We start from the raw sequence: 24,710 nt of genomic DNA, 5'->3' as shown, positions 1-24,710 counted from the left end.
AATATAAGTACTAATTTTGCAATCGATTATTGGCATCTAAACCAATGATCAATTCATTGGCTAAAATTGCTTTGATTTCGTTTCTCTCTCACAATTAATGATTTTGTTTTGGGATAAGTTAACATTTAGTTCTTAAATTCGATAATTTTCTTTTAATTTAGTCTCTAATTTTTTGTCCATATTAATTTCTGAACTTGTTAACTTCTCTCAATATTTGTCAATTGATTATGTGACGCTATGAGATCGTAACATGCCATTACATGAATCAAAACTAGAAAATATTGCTAAGTTTCAAAATTAATATGGACAATAAAATTATAGAGACTAAATTACAAAATGTTATCAAATTCAGAGACTAAATGGAAATTCGTCCCTTTCATTTTTCCTGCAAGAATTGATATATTCATTTAGGCATAGCATCATTTTAATGCTCAAAATTTTTTAGGGTTAAAATTAAATTTTAATTTTTTATGATAGTAAAAGTTTAATTTCCCAATTTAAATAGTTTATGTCTTTATAAACTTTAAACTTTTAAGAGGATCAAAATGTAATTTTATTTTTATTAATTTAAAATTTTAAAAAATAAAAGATTTAAATGAAAAATTTTCAAAGAGGTCTTTCATGTATATACACCTATAATTATATTAACTGAATATAAAAATAAATTAACATATTTATTTCTTTAAATGTATATAATTAAACCATAATCAAAATTTCATATATTCATTTAAATCACATTAAAATTTCATGTGTAATTTTAAAATTTATCTTTTAAAATTTATATGTATAATTACACTAAATTAAAATTTATATATAAAATTGCAGATTGAATCACATTTTTTGTTTCTATTTATTTTCTTGAATTTTCCATTACCTTTACTTGTCTTCAAAATTAACTAAAAATTTTACACGTGAGTAACTATAAGCTAGTGTATATATACACTGTTTGTTTTTACAGATCGCCCCTAAAAAAGGGATCACTTAAGAAAGGGTTAGAGAAAGTACCACCACCATTGGGGAAAAGAGTGAGGAAGCAAATGAGACCTAAAACTATACCCCAAGCAAACCTGTTATCTCCCAACGGCGTTATCTCGTCTTTCGCTGGCATTTCTTCCCCACCACGGAAGAAGGTTGCGAATAATCCCCACGCCAGGCAAAGTACGCTTCCGCTTAGACCACCGATGCCAAGGAGAAGGGACGTGGCAAAGGACAACAACATAGCCGTACTACGTCCGAACATCGCTTGAGCTATTCGGCCACCTTCGAGTCTTCCGCAAGGCAACAAGTTCAAAGAAGTCACCACCATTCCTGCGGAAAACAACAATGGTGAATAATGTTTGGGAATGTTGCCTCTGGGAAAGACCATGAACAGTTTGATTTTTGTTCATTTATGTTCGCTTATCAAGCTAAATAAACGAATATAAACAAGATTTTAATGTTTGTTTATTAAACAAACCAAACATGAATAAAGCTTGTTCAGGGGCAAGTCTAGAAATTCTTTTAGGAGGGCCGGAATTGAATTATAAATTTTAAGAGATCAAAATATAATTTTATCGTGTACTAATTTATGATTACATTATCTTTTAAGGGATTTAACAAAAAAAATTTCATTTTTGGGGGGTAATTTAACCATATATTAATTTATGATTTAAATATTTCTTAAGGGACTGCATAAACAAGCTCGTTTATGTCTGTTCACGCTTGATTCATTTATAACCCTAAGGATTTTCTTTTCCAAAGTTTGCCTTCACGAGAGCAAGCATGGAAAAATTACAACAATGATCAATAAGGCAAAGAAACTTACCCAAAAGTCCAGCAAAAGCGAGGGGATCAACAGGAACTCCGACCCCTTCCACGGCATTTGGTAATACGTTTCCGAGTTCATCCGCATACGGTCCGATAACAAATTGGACGAAAGAAAGCAGCGGATTGTTGTAGAAGAACTGAGGCCTTATGAACCTGATTCACATCAGATAACAAACGGGGATTTTATATACTTGTGTTTGAAACTAGCACCATAATCCGAGTATATAGCATAATACTATAACAGATCTTACAATGCGTTATCGCCACCATTAAAGCTGCCATCAGATATGAAAGCAGCGATTGCAAGCACCAGTGATGTCAAGTAAGCGCTAGCCGTACGTGCCACCGGGATATCGAAAAGAGCCTTCTTATTTGGAAGCAATGACTCGTAATTGTTCATCACACCTAAACAACCAGTCCAATTGGATGGAACAAGAAATGAGGGGCTGAGTTTAACACCATAACGAGCCGCTGTCACCCTCGTGGCTATCTGCCAAAGATGAGAGATACGCTCTTGAATAACTTTGTGTGTAAATACGTAGCAAGAGCGGAGGAAACTGTTAAATGTACAACAAAAATGCAACTTTGGGTTAAAATGTCTCCACCACAACCTCTATGCTCGGAATAGGAGGATTAATGCACAGCCTTTGAACAATCACGAGAACACATACCATTTTATTCTACCAACAACGGAAAAAAATGCAACTTCGGGTTACAATGCCTTCCTGCAATCCCTCTGTTCGGATTAGGAGGAGTAATGCAGAGCCTTTGAACAATCACGAGTACAGATACTATCTTATTCTACCAACAATGAAAAATATGCAAAACTTCAGGTTACAAAGCCTCCCTGCAATCCCTCCGTTCGGATTAAGAGGAGTAATGCACAAACTTTGAAACAATCACGAGAACAGATATTATTTTGGGGGCTAAAGTGCAATTTTACCATTATTAATTTAAAATTTTATAAATTATAAAGGGTCTAAATAAAAAAAATTCATTTTGGGGGGGCCGGGGCCCTGCCTGCCCCCTTGGCTCCACCACTGGATAAGATATACATATTACTTAGGAGGCTCCATACGGAAAGTAATGTTATACCTCGGAAACTGCCAAAATGGAGATGAAGCCACCGAAGAGAGGCAAGACATCGGCGAGATAGTCATCAAATGTAGCACCGGGTTTCAAGAAGAATCCGCTCATTAAAGCAATGGTCCCGAAAGTTGTAACACATAAGGCTGTTGCACTAACATATCCCCAAGGAGTGCTCAGCTTGGTAGACTCGAATTGGAGATCAATTTCGGCTTTAGGTTGCACCACACATGCCTGGAAGTACAACAACAACAACAAAAAAAATTAGGCTTCATCTTCTTATTCCAAAAGCATAAATGCAAAACATTGGCCCTGTCTCGAGTTACCTGTTTCGTAATGTCGTTCGTTTTTTCCTCCATGAACCACAAGACAACTTCCCTGCCTGCGGCTTTGGTCAGCTTTTTCTCAAGTATAGGAATGACTTCTTCGATCGGTCTTCTCAAATTCCCAATGAAAATCCCACCATCTCCGAACCTTCGAACATCCGTTGCAAAAAATGTATCGAATCCAAAACAGCTCTTTAACTGTTGTATCGAAACATCAAACACAAGGAAATATTAGTATGTGCCCAAATACCGTATTACCATGAATCGAGTGAGTGTCGGATACAAATATGCTTATTTTTGTGAATGCCCGAATATCGGCTGACCAGATATAGCTATTAGACTCGGAAAATAAAATGAAAAACTGGGGTAACATAGTCCGAGTAGAAACCTTTGGTGAGCTATCAATACGTATCCAGAAACTTTATTACCCCGACTTCAGGGAGTGTCATCTAAAATTTTCATATATTTAGACGATCATATCATGTAATCAAACCATATTCGAATGAAAAATCTGGATAAAATACCACAAAAAATCAAGTAAATAAACAAAATAAAATCAACCCAGAATTTATAATCAAAATCCAACATTTGAAAGAATCTAAACTTTCTTTTTTATTCTCACCTTATTAAGATCAAGAGCTTTAAAAGTCTCTTCAGCTTGCTCCAACCTTTCTTTTTCTCTAGCCAAATTATCACGCACCACCTTATTGAAAAGCCCCACAATGGGATTCCCGTTACTTTCCCTATCCAATTCCTTAAGCTTACTATCCGCCCTTTTCTTCTCCAGCTTTATCGCAGCTTCAATGGAAGGATTCCCCATAAATCTCTTGAACTCCTCATCCGTTTTCCAATCCATTTCTTGTTGATCTTCTTTCCCCTCCGTTTCTTCACTGTTCGGACCGTGTGTTTCATCGCTCGGTTCTTTAGATTCCACCGCGACGGGGGAATGGGCGGTGGGTTCCGTTTCGGTTGCTTGCTCGTCTTTTACGGAAGATTTGAGAGGAAACTGACGACGATTAACGGAGAAATGAATGGAAATTCGAGGATTGGAGCTTTGGGTTTTGTTGATAATGGTGGATAAATTCGACCCAAAATTGTTGAAGTTGAAGCCGTGTTTCTTTTTGTAGGGGTGGGTGTGGAGGTTGCATGAAGATAGAGAAGCGTGTGAAGTGAAACACAGAGCTGTCATTTTTGTTGAATTTTAAGTTCAAAGCTGGACTGTGAGCTGAATTTGCATATATACATGCACATATATATATATATATATTTATTATATTGAGAGATGTCTAGAAAGGTGGAGAAGTGTTACAGGTGGAATGGTTCATGGAGAAAGAGACGAAAAATGGTTGGATTTTGTGGTGATCGATCTAGAGGTGCTCATGGGCCGGGCCCATGAGCACTTCCATAAAAAATTTCGGCCCGGGTCCTAGGCCTGAGCCTAAAATATGGGCTTGAAATTTTATTCAGGCTCAGCCCGAGAAAAAAATCATAAGCCTGGACTCGGCCCGGACCGGCCCATTTTTTTAATAAATACAAAAAATTTATTTTAAAAATTTTAAAAAAATTTTAAAATTAAAAAATTTAAAAAAATATTTTAAAAGTATTTTAAATTTAAAAAAAGAATTTTAAAAATATTTTAAAATTAAAAAAATTTAAAAAATAAATATATTTATTATATCGGGCCGGGCCCGGGCTAAAAAAGTTATGCCCGAGGGCCGGCCCGTTTTCTAAACGGGCTTCTTTTTTTGCCCAAGCCCATATTTCGGGCCTATATTTTTACCAAAACCCTCCCATATTTCGGGTGGACCGTCGGGCCGGGCCGCCATGAGCACCTCTAGATCGATCCAAATGGAATCCAATTGGCAGTCGAGTTTCCTGTTTCAATCTAGTTAGACACTTGGCATTCCATATCAAGTTTCGTAGGACTATTTTATTTCGATTAGTTCCACAAAATATTCAAAAATTTTCATTCAAGTTATTTAAAAAAATTTATTCGAGTCGTTAAATTTTTTTTAAAAAAATTGGATAGTGAGTAAAAAAGTGACAATTCAATTGGTGCGGTGAATCCGTACCTATTAACGGGTAGAACATACTTTAGATTCAAGTCAATCTAAGAGTTAGTATCGGAGATTAAAGAAAAAAGTTATTTAGATTTTCGTTCACAAATTCGTGATGTTAAAAATTGTTTCAAGAAAAAATTCAAATTGTAGGAGAGAAAGGAATGAGAACTTTTGATTGTTTCATGTGCTGTGAAGAGATGAAACCATACAACAGCAATTTGAATAATTTAATGACTTAAATAAAAATTTTCGAATAATATGATGGTCACAATAACTTTTTAAAATTAAGTGCCAAAAACATAAATTTAAATAGTTTAATAATTTTGTGTGCAATTCACCTTAAAAGACAAATAATGTTGTTAGAACCGAGTTAGTTAGATCAAGAATCGACCAACATATCGATTCAAACAATTAATATTTAAGCAAACCACTCTAAACTAGTAAAAATACAAAATTTAAAATAAAAAACCGACAATTGAATCAATTCAACTGATTTATAAAATATTTTAATATAATTATAAAATTACTTTGTAATTATAATTATAAAATATTTTATAATTATTTATTTAATTAACTTTTGATAGCAAACCAATAATTTAAGCGGTTGCAACCGTTTTTAAAACATTGTGAAAGAAGTCAAAAGCTACGGTGGTAAAAGGGTACTACTAAATAGTCTTTTTAACACTAGCGCGCAAGTTAGACTACTAAGTCTATAAATACTAAACGGCACCATTTTCTGGCCGGTAAATTTCAGTATCGAATGATCCTCCAAAAGATAAACCCCCAAAAATGAGGAGTCAACCTCCGTCGTCACCGCCTAAACCCGAAGAGGACCCGGATCCATCGGCCCGACCTGCTCCGTTCCCTAACCAAACTCTCCCTCCAACCACCGCCACCACCGCCGCCGGTCATCGGAAAAAAGGGACCGGTGTTCGAGCATGGCTTATACTGGACTCGACATGCCAAACCCAGATGGTGGAAGCCGGAAAACATGCTATCATGAGACGTACGGGTTTGCCCGCTCGAGATCTTCGGATCTTGGACCCGCTGTTGTCGTACCCATCGACGATTCTTGGTCGAGAAAGGGCGATCGTGATTAATTTGGAGCATATCAAGGCAATCATCACGGCTCAAGAGGTTTTGCTTTTAAATTCTAAGGATCCTTCAGTTACGCCCTTTGTTGATGAGATACAGAGCCGAATTTTGTGCCATTATCAAGCTACTAAAGACCAGGTACCTTTTTCTTTTCTTTTTAATTTCTTTATATATTTTTAGGTGATTTCCTATTATGGGGTTTCGATTTAGGGTTTTGCATCGATGAAATTTTCTTGTTTTGATTAGGTAAAATTATGTGTTCTATTAGAATTTCACTGTGAATTTATGATTTTGGAGAGGTAAAGGAGAAATTTATATTTTTCATTCATAACTGCACTTAAATTCGACGCTCACTCGAGTAACATAGCTGAATTCATCGAATTTCTTTTTAGAATTTAGCATCAGCAAACTTAAAGCAATACAATTTATTGACTTCTAGATACTAGATAGCTCAGCTGGTGGTTACACTCCATTTTCATAGCTAATAGTGAGCTTGGCAGCTCTCGGCTTGTCAGTATTAAGCTCACTCCTGTAATTTTTTAAGGATTAAATAAAAAAATTATCATTTTTGGGGCCAAAATGCAATTTTACCATGTACGAACTTAAAACATTATAAATTTTAAAGAGTCAAAACATGATTTTACCGTTTTAGGGGGGTTGGGCCCCTGCCAACCCCCTGCCACCGCCCGTGGCCATGTTACTCGTATTCGGTTGTGTTCGGGTACTGGTATGTGCCTGATGTTGGAATGCTAAAAAATTTCCCCATGTATTTGGAGGGTTCTTCGGGGTTAGTATCTTTGTTACCTATTTTGGATATGCATCCTGCATCAGTGTCGGGCTCGGGTACAAAAAATGAAGAGTTGGAGTAACCTAGATAATATCAGCTCGTGCTGTTTCATTCTTTCTACTGTCCTGAACTCCTGATTTCCATCTTGTCACTAGGCTCTCCAGCCAATTCCATTACATATTCATTGGCCAAGTGTTTTTGTTTCTTCTTTAGGAAGGTGGTGTTGACGATTCCAGCTACATAATTCGATCGAGTTCTCAAAATTTGTCGTCAAGGTTTTCACAGAGTCAAACTCAGGATGATGAAGGTAAATTAGAAGAGAAACAGAGTCTTGAAAACCCAAATGGCTCGAAGATTCTCCCATTTGAATTCGTTGCATTGGAAGCATGCCTCGAAGCTGCTTGCAGCTGCTTAGAAAATGAAGTGGGTAATTCGTCTTTGTTAATTTGCCTATGAACTTTTTTTTGCCATCTTATTGTTTTATTTGTTATATTTGGTTATTGTTTTCTATTGCCAATGCAGGCAAAGACATTGGAGCAAGAGGCACATCCGGCCTTAGATAAATTGACTTCTAAGATTAGTACTCTCAATTTGGAGCGTGTTCGCCAAATTAAAAGCCGATTAGTTGCAATAACAGGACGTGTCCAAAAGGTTGTGTATTTAAGCATAACTATGCAGATTTATATTTTTCTTCTATTTTTGAATTCTAAATTAAGTATATAGATATACTTATTTCTCAGGTAAGGGATGAATTGGAACACTTGCTCGATGATGATGAAGATATGGCCGAGATGTATTTAACTGAGAAACAACTACTTGAAAATTCTTCAACCTCATCTATGAATGAGAGGGATGATATGGATGATGACGTTCTTCGACCAGACATCAATGAGAGGTGCTAAACAATTTCATTGCTCAGTTTTGTTAAAGGCTCCCTTTTTAGGTTCATTTTATTTGCAAAATCTTTGGCATCTCAGATTTGTCCCTGCCTTATGTCAGGACACCTGCTGAAATCTCCTTGGCAGCCAATTATGAAGGTGATATCCAAGACTCCGATAACCCCCAGGATAATATGTTTGGTGCTACCAATGCCATTGGCCGAGACAGCCATGGAACTCATACAAGTACCACTCGCAGTGCTATCAGCAAGCATCTTGATGTAGAAGAGTTAGAAATGCTCTTGGAAGCATACTTTGTTCAAATTGACGGTACACTGAACAAGCTATCCACGGTATTTCACTTGCATTTACTACTTCACTACTGTTTCCTTTGTTATCATCTAATTACTTGGACATGTTTCGATTTCATGCTCACGGAAGTTGATTGATTCTACGGTTTCATGCAGTGTATCTATATCGTGTTTGTGGTTTTTGTTGTGTAACAATCATGTTTAAGTTACTTTATATGGTAAAAGTACCATAGAGGCTTCTATGCTAGTGGTCGGATTGTATTTTACTCCATTTACTAAAAAACTGGACAAATTAGTTCTTGTACATTAGATCAAAGAGCAAATTGGTCATTCTATTAAAAGTTTCATACATTTTTACTATTAAAAACTGGTCCTTGTACATCATGAACACGTGGCGCATCATGTATCACTGTCTGGTTATTTTGTCAGTCACACTAGTTTTTAACAGTACAAGTGGATGAGATTTTTAACAAAAAGGATCAATTTGCTCTTTGAACTAATGTACAAGGACTAAATTGCCTATTTTTTGAGTAGAGGGGGCAAAATGCAATCTGACTCCTAGTACAAGGGCTTCCATGTTATTTTTGCCGACTTTATATTTATATAAATTTTGATACATTAATTATTCATAATATATAAGATTTTGATTCATACATTCGTGTTATTTCTTGTGTGTCATGTTTGGTATTTCCAGATCTGCTGTACGATCCCTTTTTGTGCATTTCATTCGCATCTATAGATCCTATGGTAAGCAAAAAGCATATCATGGTCCATGCGCTTGAGTCTCAGCCTGTGACATATACATTGTACAAGCCATCATTTGCAGTAAGAAAATTAGCTTCTTTACCTGTCATTATTCTTTCAACCTCGGGTTACTGACATTGTTCTTAATTTTGTTTCGTATTTTCCTAAAGCTGAGGGAATATGTCGATGACACAGAGGACTACATTAATATAATGCTTGATGACAAACAGAACCATCTCCTTCAAATGGGAGTCATGCTAACAACGGCAACCCTTGTCATCAGCGCTTTTATCGTAGTTGCAGGTATCTTTGGCATGAACATCCATATCGAGCTATTCGATGAAGATAAAGCAGGGATGCCAGAGTTTCTGTGGACAATTGGAGGTGGTGCCGCCGGCTCGATATTCCTTTATGTGATAGCTATCGCGTGGTGTAAGTACAAGCGATTATTAGAGTAAGTCTTCCGAGACCGTACTGTGTATCGCATGAAACCATATGAAAAAAATAACATGAAATTGAAACATCTATTGTATAAACTTTTCTGGTGAAACCATATGAAAAAAATAACATGAAATTGAAACATCTATTGTATAAACTTTTCTGGAATGTTGGACACGATAAGCTTATTATTTTTTTACTATCTCTATAGTCGACTGACATTAGATCGACATTTCCTAATTTTAATAAGACTCGAGGTGTAACCGAGTCGAGTTTACTTTATAAGCACTTGTAGGCTCGAATTCCATCGAGTTTAAAGACCTAGCAAATAACGGAACAAAGAAGTACCCATTTTATTTCCAAAAATCTCTTCTTACAGTGGAAGGTGATAGGGCAAAACTTTTTTTTTTCCCTAAAATCGATTGATCGCCAATCCGACACTGCGATGACATGTATGGTCAGAGTTCCGATCAGTGGAAATATAAAAAAAGAGGTATCGAATGGTGTCTAGATTCGGCAGCGATTTTTGAATTCATGGAATTTTTTTGCCGTTCAGTCTCGAGTTGGCTGTAGTTTCCTTTCTCCTTGAAGAGCTGGACATGGTGATATTTGCAATAAAGCTTTCCTTCATGTGCAGCGTAGTTTGATAGACTAATGGTGCATCCTCCATGGCTGCACTTGAAGCAACTCCTGTGGTATGCTGTCCCATTAACGGAAACCTTTAATGAAAAAAGAACTGGATCAGAAAGTCAGATCGGTCTGGTTGTTGGAATTGGAACAGTTGGATTGAGAATTGACTAGTATACATAAATAAAAAAGGTTGAATTAAGACAAAAATGCAATTCAATATGTTATATATTTCTTAAAAATTTTATTTTTAAAACTTATTGAATTGAAATGAACAAGCAGTCAAATCGAGAATTAATGATGATTGATTCAACCATCAATATGATTTTTAAACAAAAAAAAAATATAATTTTTGACTCTTGAACTTTACAACTAAATCTATTTTAGCGATTCTATTAGGATTTGATGATGAGATATGATTAGCGTTTTTGGAATAGGACCAAATCAGACGGATCAAGACTTGGTCAATATAATGGTCCAAATAGAGGGGTTGAATTGATTGACTTAGAAAATGCTTAAAATTGGTCGATAGTTGAATAGGTTGAATCGGTTCAATAAAATTTTTATATTTTTAGATTTTCATGAATTTTAATTAATTAATTAATATTGGTATGATGGTCAAACCGATCAAATTGGATGGATTAGGCACTGATGGTTTGGCTTGTTCAATCATTAGTCCAATAATTAAAATATTGAATATGACGCTTTGAGATTATACCTGAAAATTATATAATTTTTAAAAATTTCAAGTGTTAATGTAACACAATCTAATCTGATCACATCATCACACTTTTATATATTTCAAATTTAAGGACTACCATAAATCTAGTTGTCAAGTTCAAGTGTTAAAATGGAACAAAATTAAAATACGTGTATTAAAATAAATCTAATTACCAAATTCAAAACCAAAAATTATATTATTCTCTTTTTAAAACTTGGGAGGTGGGTCCAAGACTTTTGATTCTCAAACTAATCCAAACCTATTCAAACTTTTCTATTATCCATTCAATAAACAACGGTTTCTAGGTCATTTAAACTATAAATTTTAATCCAATTTATTTAATCAGTCGGTCCAATTCGATTTCAATTATAATATGTTTATGTAACTACACTTTAAGTCTAGAATTCATATTTCGATATCAACAATCCCTTTCGTTTATTTTAATGAAAAGAAAGATTAAAATATGTTTGTTACTCCTATATTTTGGCAAATTTTGATATTTTAAAATTTTAATTTAATTATTATCATCGTAAATATTTTCTATCAAAATTTATCAACTTTAAATATAGTTTAATTAAAATTGTAAATCAATAAAATTTAACAAAAAAAAGTACTTACAATTTTAATACGAATGGGGTGGGGGAATAACAATTCTAAGTTGTGGTATGTTTGGAACACCACACCAATTTCACCCAACAACACCCAACTTAACCAAATTTCAAGCTTGACTGTCGTTGTTATGAAAAAAGAAGACAAATTTGCTATAGTATTTATACCCTCATTCATATGAAAAAAATTATATGATGGTATAATAAAATAGTTTCCTTGAGAAAAAAAAGCATATTATTATTATGGGGATTATGAAACCTTCATTTTCTCTCATCCTTTGCTGCTTCTTGTGGGCTTTATTTTTACTTTTCAATTTCATCCCCCATGGAGGACTCGTCTCAACTAGAAACATATGGATTCTAAGTAACGTGCTCAGTTTTAGTTTTAGTTTTACTTTTTCTTTCCTTTTAAGAATTATATATGCAATTTAACTCTTTTTTTTTTTAACTCCACAAGCAAAGATCGTATTGTGTTTGTTGATACTATGTATCAATAGAGGTCAATTTGGAGAGGAGAACGGTGTCCTATTCTAGAAAGCAGAGTGGATCCACCTAGAGGTTTAGTTATGGTTATTCACCTAGAGGTGGTAATGGTTATAGTTATTCACCCAGCGGTGGTTATGGTTATTCACCCAGCGGCAGCGGTGGTTATAGTTATTCATCCAGCGGTGGTTATAGTTATTCACCTAGCGGCGGTAGTGGTTATAGTTATTCACCTAGAGGCGGCGGTGGTTATAGTTATTCACCTAGCGGTGGTGTTTCGCCCAACGGCGGCGGTGGTTATGGTTATTCACCTAGCGACGGCAGTGGTTATGGTTATTCACCCTGATTAAATGCTAAAGTTACATATTTTATGTAATTAAATTGGTTAATTTATGAGAATGCACCACTAATTTTGCCATATTTATTGAATTTTGTGCAGGAATGCAATTTGGGGCTAAATAGAAGAAAAATGAAACAATTTGGCTAGATTGAAGAAAGAAGCAAAGAAGGAGGACCAAAGCAGATTATTTTGGGATATTTTTTATATTATGGAATATTTTCCTTAATTTTCTATGACTAGTTGGCTCCTAATTTAGTAAAGCCACTAGTATAAATAGAGGCTACATTGTTCATCAATTGATAAATTGATGAATCAAGCTTTCAATTAAGTCTTTCATTAAGTGTTTTTCTTTCTTCAAGAATTTTTCATCTAGTTCTTTTATCAAGTTTTTAATTACCAAGTTTTTTGTCAAGTTTTGCAGCAAGTTCTTTTTAAAGTTTTTCATCAAGTCTTTTCATAAAATTTTCCATCAAGTTTTTAATCATTTCGTTTTTAAATTAAGCTTTTATCTCTTGCAATTCAATCATTTCTTTCATTTTTTTGTCAGCAATTAATTTCCAACCTTGCGTCACCTTCACCACTCACTTTCATTTTTTTCATTTATTCAATCTTATTTAATTATTCCAATACCAACATGCCCCAAACCTTAGCCAAACCCATTTTCAGCTTTAGGCCGAAATTAGCCTCGTCAAAACCCGTGAGTTACGAACCCGAGCCATTTAACTCCTAAAATTCCAGTACTTATTACTTCTCCGAATTAAGAGTATGATTTTGTCAACTCACAAAGTCAGATCAACACTAAGTCAAAAAAAGACGTCGTTTGATTTAGTGTGATTAGACGTACAGTTGGAATTCCGAAAGGAACGTTTCTAATCGGTTTTCTGTGAACACATTGGCGTGCCAAGTGGAGATTGCTGTTTGGTTCCATCAAGGGAAGTGGTAACCGGATTTAAATGTCCCACGCGGTTGAGGGCATTGGTTCGAGCTAGGCTCTTCTAGAACGCAAAGCTGCCGGAGTTCTAAATCACGAACGTTTCATGGTTGTTCGATCGGTAAGGGTTAGTTATTGGACGTTCCATAACTAATTTACACAAGGAAGGGTTGGTGTCCGAGGCGTCCTTGGTAGCTATAACTAGCTTATTGGAAAAGAGGAGTTCATCCAATTTCGAGGATCGGTTCAAAGACGAGGAGAATTCGTGCCTAAATCTGAGCTTATTCTAATTAATTTTTCTTCATATTTATTTCACTATTTTTATTATTCTGTTTTCAACTTTTTCTTTTCACGCATTTTACTTATTTGTTTCAGGACTTCAAATTTTATCCCCCCTGTATTTCTTGGGAACGGCAGCTGCCCCGACATAAATCTGGTCAAGAGAGCAACAATTTACAGTAAACTAGTCTCTGAGGGATCGACCCTACTTCCAATACTGCATAATTTGCAAATTAAGGCGTAGGTTTATACTGGTGGATTCGATACCCATCACACTCAGCGGTGGTAGTGGTTATGGTTATTCACCCAACGGTGCTTATGGTAATTCACCCAGTGGTGGTGGTTATGGTAATTCACCTAGCAGTGGTGGTGGTTATGGTTATTCACCCAGCGGTGGTAGTGGTTATGGTTATTCACCCAATGGTGCTTATGGTAATTCACCCAGCGACGGTGGTTAAGGTAATTCACCTAGTGGTGGCAGTTATGGTAATTCACCCAGCAGTGGTGGTTATGGTAATTCACCCAACGACAGCGGTGGTAAAACTCTTCACCCATCTCCGTCACCGGTTTAGGGTTACGTTAGTTCTAGCACATCCCAGTATACCAACCTCACTATTGTATTTAAAGAGTAGATCTCTCACCTTTAAGTTCTCCTCAGATTGTAGTGGTTATGCTTTAAATCTAAAATATGACTATCATAATAGTTTTTAAGTCCGTTAGACAATTTTTTTTAAAAAAAAATAGAGTCACCACCAATCTTTTTTCTGGTTAGGTGTGATTGGTCATCTAAAAGCATATACCTTTAATAAAATTTTAAAATTAAATTAAAATTTATTTAAAATATAATTTTTGGTATGCGAAATAGAAATTGAGTTCGGAAGTACAATTACATGTGAGGAAGATATTAGCACCATCATACACCCGTTTAAAACAATACCATTAATCATGTGTTAACCTTAGTTTTGAATTAATGAATTTAAAATGGATATCTAAAAAATAATTCTTGTCATGGAAAAGAAAAAAAAATCAAATTATTATCAAATAAATTTATTTTCAAAAAAAAAAATTCAACAGTACCTTAGAGGTGTTCATGGGCCAAGTTCAGGTTAGCCTATGCATGATAGTAACATACTTTATGCTTGCCCAAGCTCGGCTCAACCCAAAATATGTGCAAAAAATTTTGCCCAAGCCTATTCATATTTGTAAATAGCTAACCTAACTTATTTTAGGCCCGATCATATTATTTTTTAAAATATTTAAAAATATATTTATTTTATTTTTAATTTAAAATTTAAAATATTTTATTTATTAAAATTTTATATAGTCACATTAACAAAATTTAATGTTTACATAATAGTAATAATATTATATGCTACTATAAATTTTATTTTAATGTGTTTTAAATTACATAATATATAAAAATAACATAACACAAAACATCACTAACTTAAAAACAGCTCGAGTAAGGCTCGGGCCTTGAATGTTCAAGTCTGAGCTTGACTCATATTTTTAATGGGCCTAATTTTTTTTACCCAAACCCATTTTTCGGGCTCAATAGTTTTGCTCAACCCCTCCCAAGTTTCGGGTGGGCCTTCTGGTTTGAGCGGATAGTCTGGTCCATGAACATGTCTAAGCATCTTGATGAAAATTTGTGATTAAAAACTTTTAGGGATAAATCTAAAAACTATACATGAATTGTGGTTCAATATGCACTTGTATCAATGAACTTTGATTTTGTGCAATTTTATACATGAGATTTTGATTTGATCCAATTCTTTTAAATTATTGATATAATATCATTTTATGTTTATATATTTCATACATTAATAATTATAATTACACAATATAAAAAATTGATGCATTTATTTCTTTAAATGTGTATGATTAAATAAAATTTAAAGTTTCAAGTATATATCTGAGCCACAATTAGACTTTCGTGTGTATAATAACACGAAATTAAAATTCATATATACTGTTACACATTAAATTAAAAACAATCACATATCATTATTAGAAAAGGCATTCTTCCTGACAAATAATTAATAAGTATTCTAACGGCACCCCAACGATAACTCATAAATTATTATCGCTTTATAATATTGCCTCATTTTCTAAAAACATAACTAACAAAGAAATGTAATTATGTTTAAGCATGCAATTCACATCTTATCAATTCATTATAGGTTTGATCATTTTTTTTCCACACAATTCTTAGAATTACTCATAGCCACTCTCCAACCCATAAATAGAAGGATAATGTACTTCAATGTATTCGAACCCACATCCTCCTGCATTAGCAATAATATCTATATCAATCGAGTTAAGAATCAATCGTAGCATTTAAAGAAGAGTTTCAACTAATTAATAAATCTCATATCTAATTTATATATACTAAAGCAATATTTCACTTAGGTGGCAGAGCTACATCAACGTCATGTGTGCATACATATATATATGAAAGATTGCACATTAAAGAATCCTATGTGATGTTCTGATGGTTAAGAGTGTTCACTACCTCAAATGTGGTCTGGGTTTGAGTTGTGCTAATCATGTCTGTTGTTCGGATTTTGTCTTGTTATTGTAATTAAAAAAAAGATTGCACAACTATCACCCATAATATTAGGATATTTTTATTATATTTCTATAATTAAATGTTTAATTACCATTAATTTATATACTAAAAATAATTTAATAACATGGAATTAAGGAATAAAATCCTATGTAATGCATTTACCATATATATATATAGCTAATAAAAAAGCATAAATTACGTATTGCATATTAAAAATTGAGATACATTCAATGGAATGTCAATAAAGTTACTGACTGCATAACTAAGACGTAATTGAACGATTGATTATTCTGGAAGATCCACTATAATATGTGAGAGGTAAGCTTGAATATGAAATTAGACAATCACTAGTGACGGATGATAATACACATTAAGACTGATGTTCGCTTAATGTTTTAAGCTTAGGTTTAATAATTTTTTTTCAATATTGTAAAGAGTGGCATTAATCACGATTTTATTCAAAGCTAAAATTTTGTTTCTAAAATTGTAAGATTTAATTTTCATAATTTTTACCCTATAAAGATTTTTGGCCAATCATTTTAGAAAATCATTGCCAAATTTCATATACTAATTAAGAAAAGCATTAAATATATCTTTCACCTTGAATTTAGGATAATTAAAAATAAATGTTATATTAACATTAATTATTGATGTTTAAATATGTAAGACTCATTTATGAATTGCCAAAATTAGACTTTTATTAAAGTTGTATTGAATGGAAATATACACAAAAATGATGGATGGGAACCAAACCAGGTGTTTTTTTTTTTTGTGTATAACGGTAAAATTGACTCTCCATTAAAATTTTTATATCATTTTGGTGTAAATGAGATGAAAATAAGTAATGATTAGGAAAATATTATTAGTAAACCCATATACTCATTACCTATTTATCTTCATCCTTTAAGTTTTAATCCCTAAATTGAATGCCCATTTCTTCCCATCTGAAGAACATTGAAACTTGATTAAAATAAACCCTCTTGGGAAACAATAAAAAGGGAAGAAAGAGAAAAGAGTCAAAATATGGCTATTAAGCACCAGACCAGTCAACGGCCCCTCAATTCGACAAAAATATCTCATTTTAAACTCTTTAAAATTGGTCTCATTTCCATGGATAAAAATATATCTTACTTTTTTAAAAAAATAAAAAAAAACATGCCGAAGGTTTCTTTCATTGTATTCTCATTGGCTTTGTTGCTCTCAATCCAATTTGTAGTAGGAAAAAAGGAGGATGAGGCGGCATCCCCAGAACTCGTTATGTTTGACTTTGGGGAGCAATTCAACAAAATAATAATAGACCCTACAAAGCTCTGTTGGAGATAATTCCGAGAGTGTGGACAGGGCTGCCTTAGCTGATGAGGTTGTAGCATCCCCAGAATCCATGAGGGTAGTTTCGGCTTCAGTTATTGTTGCATTGCAAGAAGGCGGAGTACAAGGGGAACAATTGAACAAAATAGTAACATTCCCTAAGTTTCAGCCGAGGGTGGCTAAACTGGTTGAAAGGTTTAAAAGCTCTGTGGGAGATGATTCCGGCAGTGTAGATGGGACAGCTTCTGCCTTAGCTGATGACGTTGCAGCTTCCCCAGAATCGAAAGTAGAAATTGCTACTGAAATTGCCAGTGGTTTGTCGAGGAAAATGGGAAAGGATGGATTAGTAGACCTGAAAGAGATGGCTAAAGCCGTTCAATATGATAAAAGCAATGGTAACACAGAAAATGAGAAGAATTAGTGAGGGAATGATGCAACAAATTACCATATACATGTAAACTAATCGCAACCAGCAACCTTACGCCATGTAATTGAACCAAAAAAAAAAACATTATGCAATGTATGGATGTCTATATTTATAAAGGCTACCAATTTTTCTCAACGTGCGCCAAAACAAAACAATTTGTTAAACAAGAAATTTAATAAACAACAACAAATTGGATTATGTGTAATTTTAATTGGCCAAATAGGTTGGATTATGTGTATTTTTCATAGTAGGACAAAACGAGAAGGCTATGGATGAGGCAGCATCCCCAGAAGCCGCAGGGGTATTTGGGGCTTTAGTTATGACTGGCATTATTTCGAAATTGCAGGATGACGGAATACAAGGGGAGTATTTGGAAAAAACATTAACAGACCCTAACTTTGTGTCGAGGGTGGAAACACTCATTGAAAAGTTTAAAAGCTCTGTTGGAGATGATTCCGAGAGTGTGGATGGGACGACCTCGGCCTTAGCTGATGAGGTTGCAGCTTCCCCAGAATCGGAAGAAGAAATTGCTACTGAAGTTTCCAGTGGCTTGTTGAAAATGGAAAATGACAAATTCGCATAGTAACCCAAATAATGGGTTGGTGAGAAAAATGACAAATTCGCATGGTAGCATGACTCTCATTCATATAACAAAAGCCATAGTAAAAATGCCAAAATGATAAATTTTGTTGTTGGCTTGAGATTCGGGAGAAAAGCAAAATATTGTGATTATGAAACCTTCGTTCTCTCAGTTTATATGTTAGAATTAAGTGACCCAAATTCTTATTTAAATAAAATACTGTGGTAAAATAAAATAAAGTAAAATCTCTATAGAATTATACTTCTTTTATTTTATTTTAGAATAAGGTTTTTTAAACATTATTAAACTCCATCTATTTGATATTATTAGAATAAGGAGTTTCACTCCTATTAGAATAATGTTTACAAGCCTATAAATAGGCATAGTCTACTCCTCTTGTAATTAATTCGAATTCGACATAGAAAAATTAAATTTTAAACATGGTGTCCTGCATGCAGTTGACGTGAATTTCATGTTAATTCTTTTTTAACTTTTATAATTATTTGTTATGTGGCATATAAGACAAATATTGCTATGTTAACATAAAATACATGTAGCCTTAGCTTGACACATAGGCTGTCATGCCAACATCATTAAAAAATAAATGCTTTGATCAGTATTTACACTAAAAGAATATTTGGCTCTTTTTTTGAAAATTTAGTGACCAAATTTAGTAAAAATAGTCAACATTGAAAGTTAAATTTATTATTATATGATACCATCTTTTCAACTTAAAAAATTAAAAAAAAAACGTTTACAAACTTAATCAATATCATTTTTAAATCATTTACTTGTTTCAGCTACTATAACGGTTCAACAACTTTTAGACACGTGCCGCCCAATGATTCAAAGCCAGCCCCTTCGTTCATATTCAGAGTTCGTTATTATCCTTTTTAATAATATAGTTTTAAAGATTGAAATTCGCGTTTTCTCATTAAAAATATAATACGTGTTATTATTGCATCCAATATTTACTGGTATAATATTTAACTTGTAATTATTAAAAGTTATTTATTGGTAATTTATAGATCTTTATGTTGAAACGAAATCATGTAATGACTATATTGGGATTGGTAGAATAATTCCGAAAGAATAGGTGGAGTTTTCATCGTCACTAATCTCTTTTTCTATTAGGTGCAATCGATGATGTATAAAATTAATCTTAATTAAACAAATGTTTGACCAATTGGTTATCCATATATACTTCATCAATATTCAAAATAAAATAAAATAAAAGTTCAACAAATTAAAAAAAAAGTTAATGAAAATATTTAGAGAAATTATCCATGTTGACAATTAAGTATGTAGATTGCTATGTAAGCAACAATTTATTCAGATGAAAGAGTAATTTAACTAAATTTCAAGGTTGAAGGTCAAAGTAGACCCGTCCATATTTCGGGTTGGGCTGCCCGAAAAGTAGCAGGATTTGGGTAAACATATAGGCCCGAAAAATGAGGTTGGGTAAAAAAAGAAGACCTGTTTAGAAAATGGGCCGGCCCTCGGCTAAGATTTTTTGGCCCGAGCTCGGCCTGAACATGCAAAAAAAAATGCTAATTTTTTTTATCGTTTTGTTGTTATTTTCTTATTATTATTTTTCACTATTTTGCTACCATTTCACTATTATGTTCCTATTTTTTTGTTGTTATTGTATAACTCTTGTTTTATTGTTAATTTTGTTACTATTTTAAAGGCATTTGCTTGTTAAGTTGCACCTATCTTAGTGTTTTTTAATTATATAACTATACATATTGTTTTTTAATTTATTTTAATATTTTTGATATATTATATATATTAAAAAGTTTATATAATAATTTGTGCATGCATGAATATGCCGATGCAATATTTTTAGAAAACAATATGCATATTTTTTAGAAAACGTCCTACCTATCTTCGCTACACACCAAATTAGAGTTTCTCAGGACTCTTTCACCCAAAAACACACCAACAGATTATTGTGGAAATGCCACCAGAATTACAGTTAAAACTGCCAGATCAGATATATGTGGTCAAGGCAATATACGGTACATCAAGAATATAGAACGTACCCGTGACGACGTCCGGAGCATCTCCATCCTCTTGGCGACGAGCAGCATAAACTAGGGCCGGCTGCCTTGCCTCAGCCTGTCCAGCACCTCTGCCTGGTGCTTCTGCCCACGACCCATACCATTACCACCTTTGGCCTGTCCACAGCCCCTCGGTGGCTAGTTGCACTACCCTCTGTGGCTGTGCCGTACCATTATCTAGAGCTTGCCTCTGATCGGCCCTCAACGGACACTCCCTAATACGGTGCTCCAATGACCCACACCGCAAGCACACCCCAGTCCTTCTCCAACACTCGCGCTGATGGAGTCTACCACAATCAGTATATGGTTGCAATCCAGTAACAGTAACAGGGGGCCCAGCTCTAACCGGCCCATCAACTTTTGCCTTTTTCTTAGGCCACTATGCAAAACTCGAGAGCTCCGAATCCCTCTTGTTCTTACCCCTCTCGCGGTCACGGTTCTGGTGTTCAGCGCGCTTAACCTCCTCGGCGATCTTCGCCTTCTCCACTAGTGCAGAAAAATCACGCTCCCTCTGCGGAGCTATCATGACTCTCAAATAATCTCTGAGCCCATCCTCAAAATAAATACATCACTCGTACTCGAAGGCTACCATACCTCACGCATAGTGGCTCAGTCGCAGGAACTCGGCCTCATACTCAGCCACTGATCAATCTCCCTGAGTTAGATTCAAGAATTCCCTCCTACGGGCCTCCATGTAGCTCGCCCCCACATATTTCCCCTAGAAGGCAGTCTTAAAGAACTCCCAGGTCAGACATCCAGGCTGAGTGCCCTCTGTAACAGTGAGCCACCACTGATAAGCCTCATCCTTTAACAGTGAGACTGCACCCTTTAATTTTTGCTTTGGGGTGCAGTCTAAGTCATCCATGATCCTCTCCGTAGCCTCAATCCAGTACTTGGCCACATTAAGGGCAACACCAGTTACACCCCTGAAGAGCTCAGCTCTATTGGACCGAAGTCGTTCCGTAATCAACCCTCGACCCTCAGATCCAGTATTAGGCCCAACGACCCTCTCAAAAATCCTTAGCATAGCCTAGGACAATGCGTCGTCCCCAGCCATGCGATCTTGAGACCCAGTCTCAGTAGCAGGAGACACTAGCATCTCACTCGTATCCAAATTCTGTATGCTACCCAGTGAAGAGGACTCAGCTCGAGCTCCTCTGTGGCCTCTACCTTGGCCTCTAATACCCCGTTCGTGGATACCTCGTGCACTCATTATCTAATCATGTTTATCTGTATTAACAGTGTAAGAACCCATTTTGCCCGAAAGCCCAAACCCAGTTACAAACCAAATTAAACAGACTAACCTAATAAAATACCTCAGCTCAAACAACAACCCGAGTCCCAGTCCAAAATTACAGACCGTAACCTAAACCAGCAGCAGCAGCCCTAGCCCCAGCCAAGCCTCTTCGCGCCACCACCGCTGCTCGCCAATCGTTGGCCCTCCACACGCGTCAGACCTCCTGCAAGAAAAGACAACAAAAGAAAAACAAACAATAGCAGTAGACAAAGAAGAAAAAAATAAAAAGAAATAGACAAAAGAAAATAATGGTGAATAGCCTAGGTTCGGCTATAAGAACCGAAAATGAAACCATTTATTTTTTCCGAATTCTAAAATAAAAAATACAAAAGTTTGAACTTTGATTTGAAGGTGATTTTATTTTTCTCTACATTTTAGATCTAGTTTTTTATATTATTATTTTATTTCATCTACGAAAATAAAAAGAAAAAGGAATGAAAACTTACTCGAAACGCCCATCGGCCGCATTGTCGGAGGTCTCTCTGTCTTCAAAATCGGCCCTGAAAGGTGGGTTTAGGGGTCCTTTTCTCTCGGCCTTCGGGCCAAGAAAGTTTGGCCTTTGAAGGGATTTGAAACGGAGGCTTAAAAATCACCCTTTGCGCATCGACGGCCACCAGCCACGGCGGCGCTGCGACGATGGCCATGGCCGAAATCCTATGGCCGGATATGGGGGGAGAGTTTTTGAGAGAGTGTTGCAGTTTTTTTTCTTTGGAAGTGGAAGAGAATGAATTTTAAAAAAAAAAAAATAGATTATATAAGTGCACGAAACGACGCCATTTTGCGCCAGTGCACATCGTCGTTGAAACGACCTCATTTTACCCCTTAGATCCACGTGTTGACCTGACCCACTGGAGGATCCGTGCATTTTTGCTGAATGGGCTATTTGCGCTATAAGTCCCTCTGCTTTTGCAATATAGTGCAATTTGATCTTTTTTTGTTTTTTGTGATTTGGGCCGTGAATTTGGCTTCTGTTTCGACCTGGTCCTTAGACTAGGGGTGAGCAAAACTCGATTCGACTCGAAAAAAATTCGAATTTCGAGTTAAACGAATCAAGTTATTTGAGTTAATCGAGTTATTCGAATCAACTCGAATTTTTTTTCGAATTTCGAGTTCGAATCGTGTTGAGTTTTCGAATTCGAATAACTCGAATAATTCGAATAATTCGAATATCAAACTATAATATTTTACATTTTTACCCCAAACTCCCAAACATTTTTACTTTTCTCTCAAAACTTTTACTCCTTCCCACTTTCCCCCCAAAACTTTTACTCACCTCCCCTCCCAACCCCCAATCTACCAAAAATCCATTTCCCACCAAAATTTTACTCTCCCATTTATTTTTTCTCAAAATTTTACTCCCAAAAACCCTCAAAACCTTTTATTTTCCCCCAAAATTTTTACTCCCTCCCACTTTTCCCCTAAAACTTTTATTCCCTTCCCTTCCCATCCCACCTCCCATCTATCCCAAACCCTCCCCCTTCCAATTTTTTTTAAATATTTTCCCTCCAAAATTTTACTCCCCCTATTTACTTTACCTCAAACTTTTATTCCCCAAAACTTTTTATTTTTCCCTTAAACTTTTACTTCTCACCCTTTACTCTCAAATAAAAATCAAAATTATCTAAAAAATTACTAAACATAAATAGTAATAATTTTATTTATATCTACTATTTATATTATTAAATTAAATTTCACATTTTATATTATTTATATTATTGAATTGTTTAGTCATATTAAATATTTATATTAAAATTGAATTATTAATTATGCCATAAAATATTCGTGTTAAAATTTTATATTGGTATCAATTTCACATTTTATTTTAAAATAACTTTTATTAAAAATCATATTTTTACATTTAATATATTTTTAATTCTAAAATACATAGTGACAAGAATCAAGATAATTGAAACAACTAAGCAAGCAAAGAAGCTAACCAAGATATAAAAATTAATAAATAAATTATGAAGTGATGAAAGTTAATAAAAAATTTGATTAAGGTCGACAAATTTTATTACGATGGGTGAAAATGGTTACAATGACCCAAAATTATTTTTTTAAAATTTAACTCGAACAAATATATTCGATTCAATTCGATTCGAATTCCATCTCACTCGACTCGATTCGAGAAAACTTCAAATAAAGTTAGGATGATAAAATGAGATTCGAAAACTCGATTAACTCGAAAATTTTTTATTCAATTCGATTCGATTCGATCGAATACTCACCCCTACCTTAGACCATGTGCAGTCCATCGGTTAAAACACTGCGCTTTAAGACTGGGGGATATTTCCCAGTCGGTCCCTCGCGCTTTGAGTGTGTCTCATTTTGGTCCTTAGCAGTTTTTTATTTAGTTATAATTTAGACCCCGAAATTTATATTCAAATTCAACCTCGTCCTTAGTCCTTAGTTTATTAGATTATTTATTTTAATTTTAAAAAAAGGGGACTATTTTATTTGATATTCTTTTTTTGTTTTTTACTTATATAGTAGATCTTAACCCTTTTTGAATGAGATTTATTAGTTTATTTATTTACTTGCTTCTTATTTTCCTTTTAGGTTGGCTTGTTATTTTATTTTTTCCCTTATTGTCGTCTTTTTATTCATTATTATTATCATTATTATTATTGTATTATCATTGCCATCATTCTTATTATTGTTTGTGCTTGTTAACTTTATGATTCATTAACGATAATGTTATGTATGTTACATTTTATTATGTACATTATGTCATTGCTATTTCAAATGTATGTTGCACCATCGTATTTAGCCACGTATAACTCCTTTTACGTATTAAACGATTTCTCTAAAAACCTAAGAAACTAAACGTACATTTTTAAGCATTTCATTTCCTTTTTATCCAAATTAAAAAAATCTCAAAATAAGGCAATATTTAGAGCTTGAAAAATTGAGAAGACGTGCCCCAACGTGTTGGGTTTCGAT

General features: G+C 34.5%; 4 protein-coding genes across 5 annotated transcripts; 2 read left to right on the top strand and 2 right to left on the bottom strand.

Moving 5' to 3' along the window:
- Positions 1-819: 819 nt before the first annotated feature.
- Positions 820-4,461, bottom strand: LOC105786625 (probable zinc metallopeptidase EGY3, chloroplastic). Its single transcript, XM_052628998.1, has 6 exons — positions 3,841-4,461; positions 3,219-3,416; positions 2,902-3,126; positions 2,058-2,296; positions 1,805-1,959; positions 820-1,308 (listed from the first exon to the last, which is right to left on the bottom strand). The coding sequence occupies exons 1-6, from the start codon at positions 4,405-4,407 to the stop codon at positions 953-955; spliced, it is 1,740 nt and encodes a 579-aa protein (XP_052484958.1). The 5' UTR covers positions 4,408-4,461; the 3' UTR covers positions 820-952.
- Positions 4,462-5,939: 1,478 nt separating this feature from the next.
- On the top strand, positions 5,940-9,733 carry LOC105773491 (magnesium transporter MRS2-3). Of its 2 annotated transcripts, XR_001127082.2 has the most exons (7): positions 5,940-6,511; positions 7,374-7,583; positions 7,683-7,811; positions 7,901-8,055; positions 8,160-8,391; positions 9,044-9,174; positions 9,264-9,413. XR_001127082.2 is itself a non-coding variant. In XM_012595451.2 (6 exons), exons 1-6 carry the CDS (start codon positions 6,068-6,070, stop codon positions 9,549-9,551), a joined length of 1,458 nt encoding a protein of 485 aa, XP_012450905.1. In that variant the 5' UTR covers positions 5,944-6,067; the 3' UTR covers positions 9,552-9,733. The 2 variants fall into 2 exon arrangements, 1 of the variants encoding a protein (XP_012450905.1); XM_012595451.2 differs by lacking the exon at positions 9,044-9,174 and having other exon boundaries at positions 5,944-6,511; positions 9,264-9,733.
- Positions 9,734-10,185: 452 nt separating this feature from the next.
- Positions 10,186-12,316, top strand: LOC128039814 (uncharacterized). Its single transcript, XM_052628430.1, has 2 exons — positions 10,186-10,331; positions 12,088-12,316. Exons 1-2 carry the CDS (start codon positions 10,186-10,188, stop codon positions 12,314-12,316), a joined length of 375 nt encoding a protein of 124 aa, XP_052484390.1.
- Positions 12,317-20,399: 8,083 nt separating this feature from the next.
- On the bottom strand, positions 20,400-20,996 carry LOC128039813 (uncharacterized). Its single transcript, XM_052628428.1, has 3 exons — positions 20,931-20,996; positions 20,642-20,849; positions 20,400-20,554 (listed from the first exon to the last, which is right to left on the bottom strand). Exons 1-3 carry the CDS (start codon positions 20,994-20,996, stop codon positions 20,400-20,402), a joined length of 429 nt encoding a protein of 142 aa, XP_052484388.1.
- Positions 20,997-24,710: the final 3,714 nt, after the last annotated feature.

The sequence above is a fragment of the Gossypium raimondii genome, chromosome 1, assembly GCF_025698545.1.
Source record: "Gossypium raimondii isolate GPD5lz chromosome 1, ASM2569854v1, whole genome shotgun sequence".
NCBI lineage: Eukaryota > Viridiplantae > Streptophyta > Magnoliopsida > Malvales > Malvaceae > Gossypium > Gossypium raimondii.
Note: the sequence above shows the minus strand (reverse complement) of the source record. Positions and strands in the feature narration are given on the sequence as shown.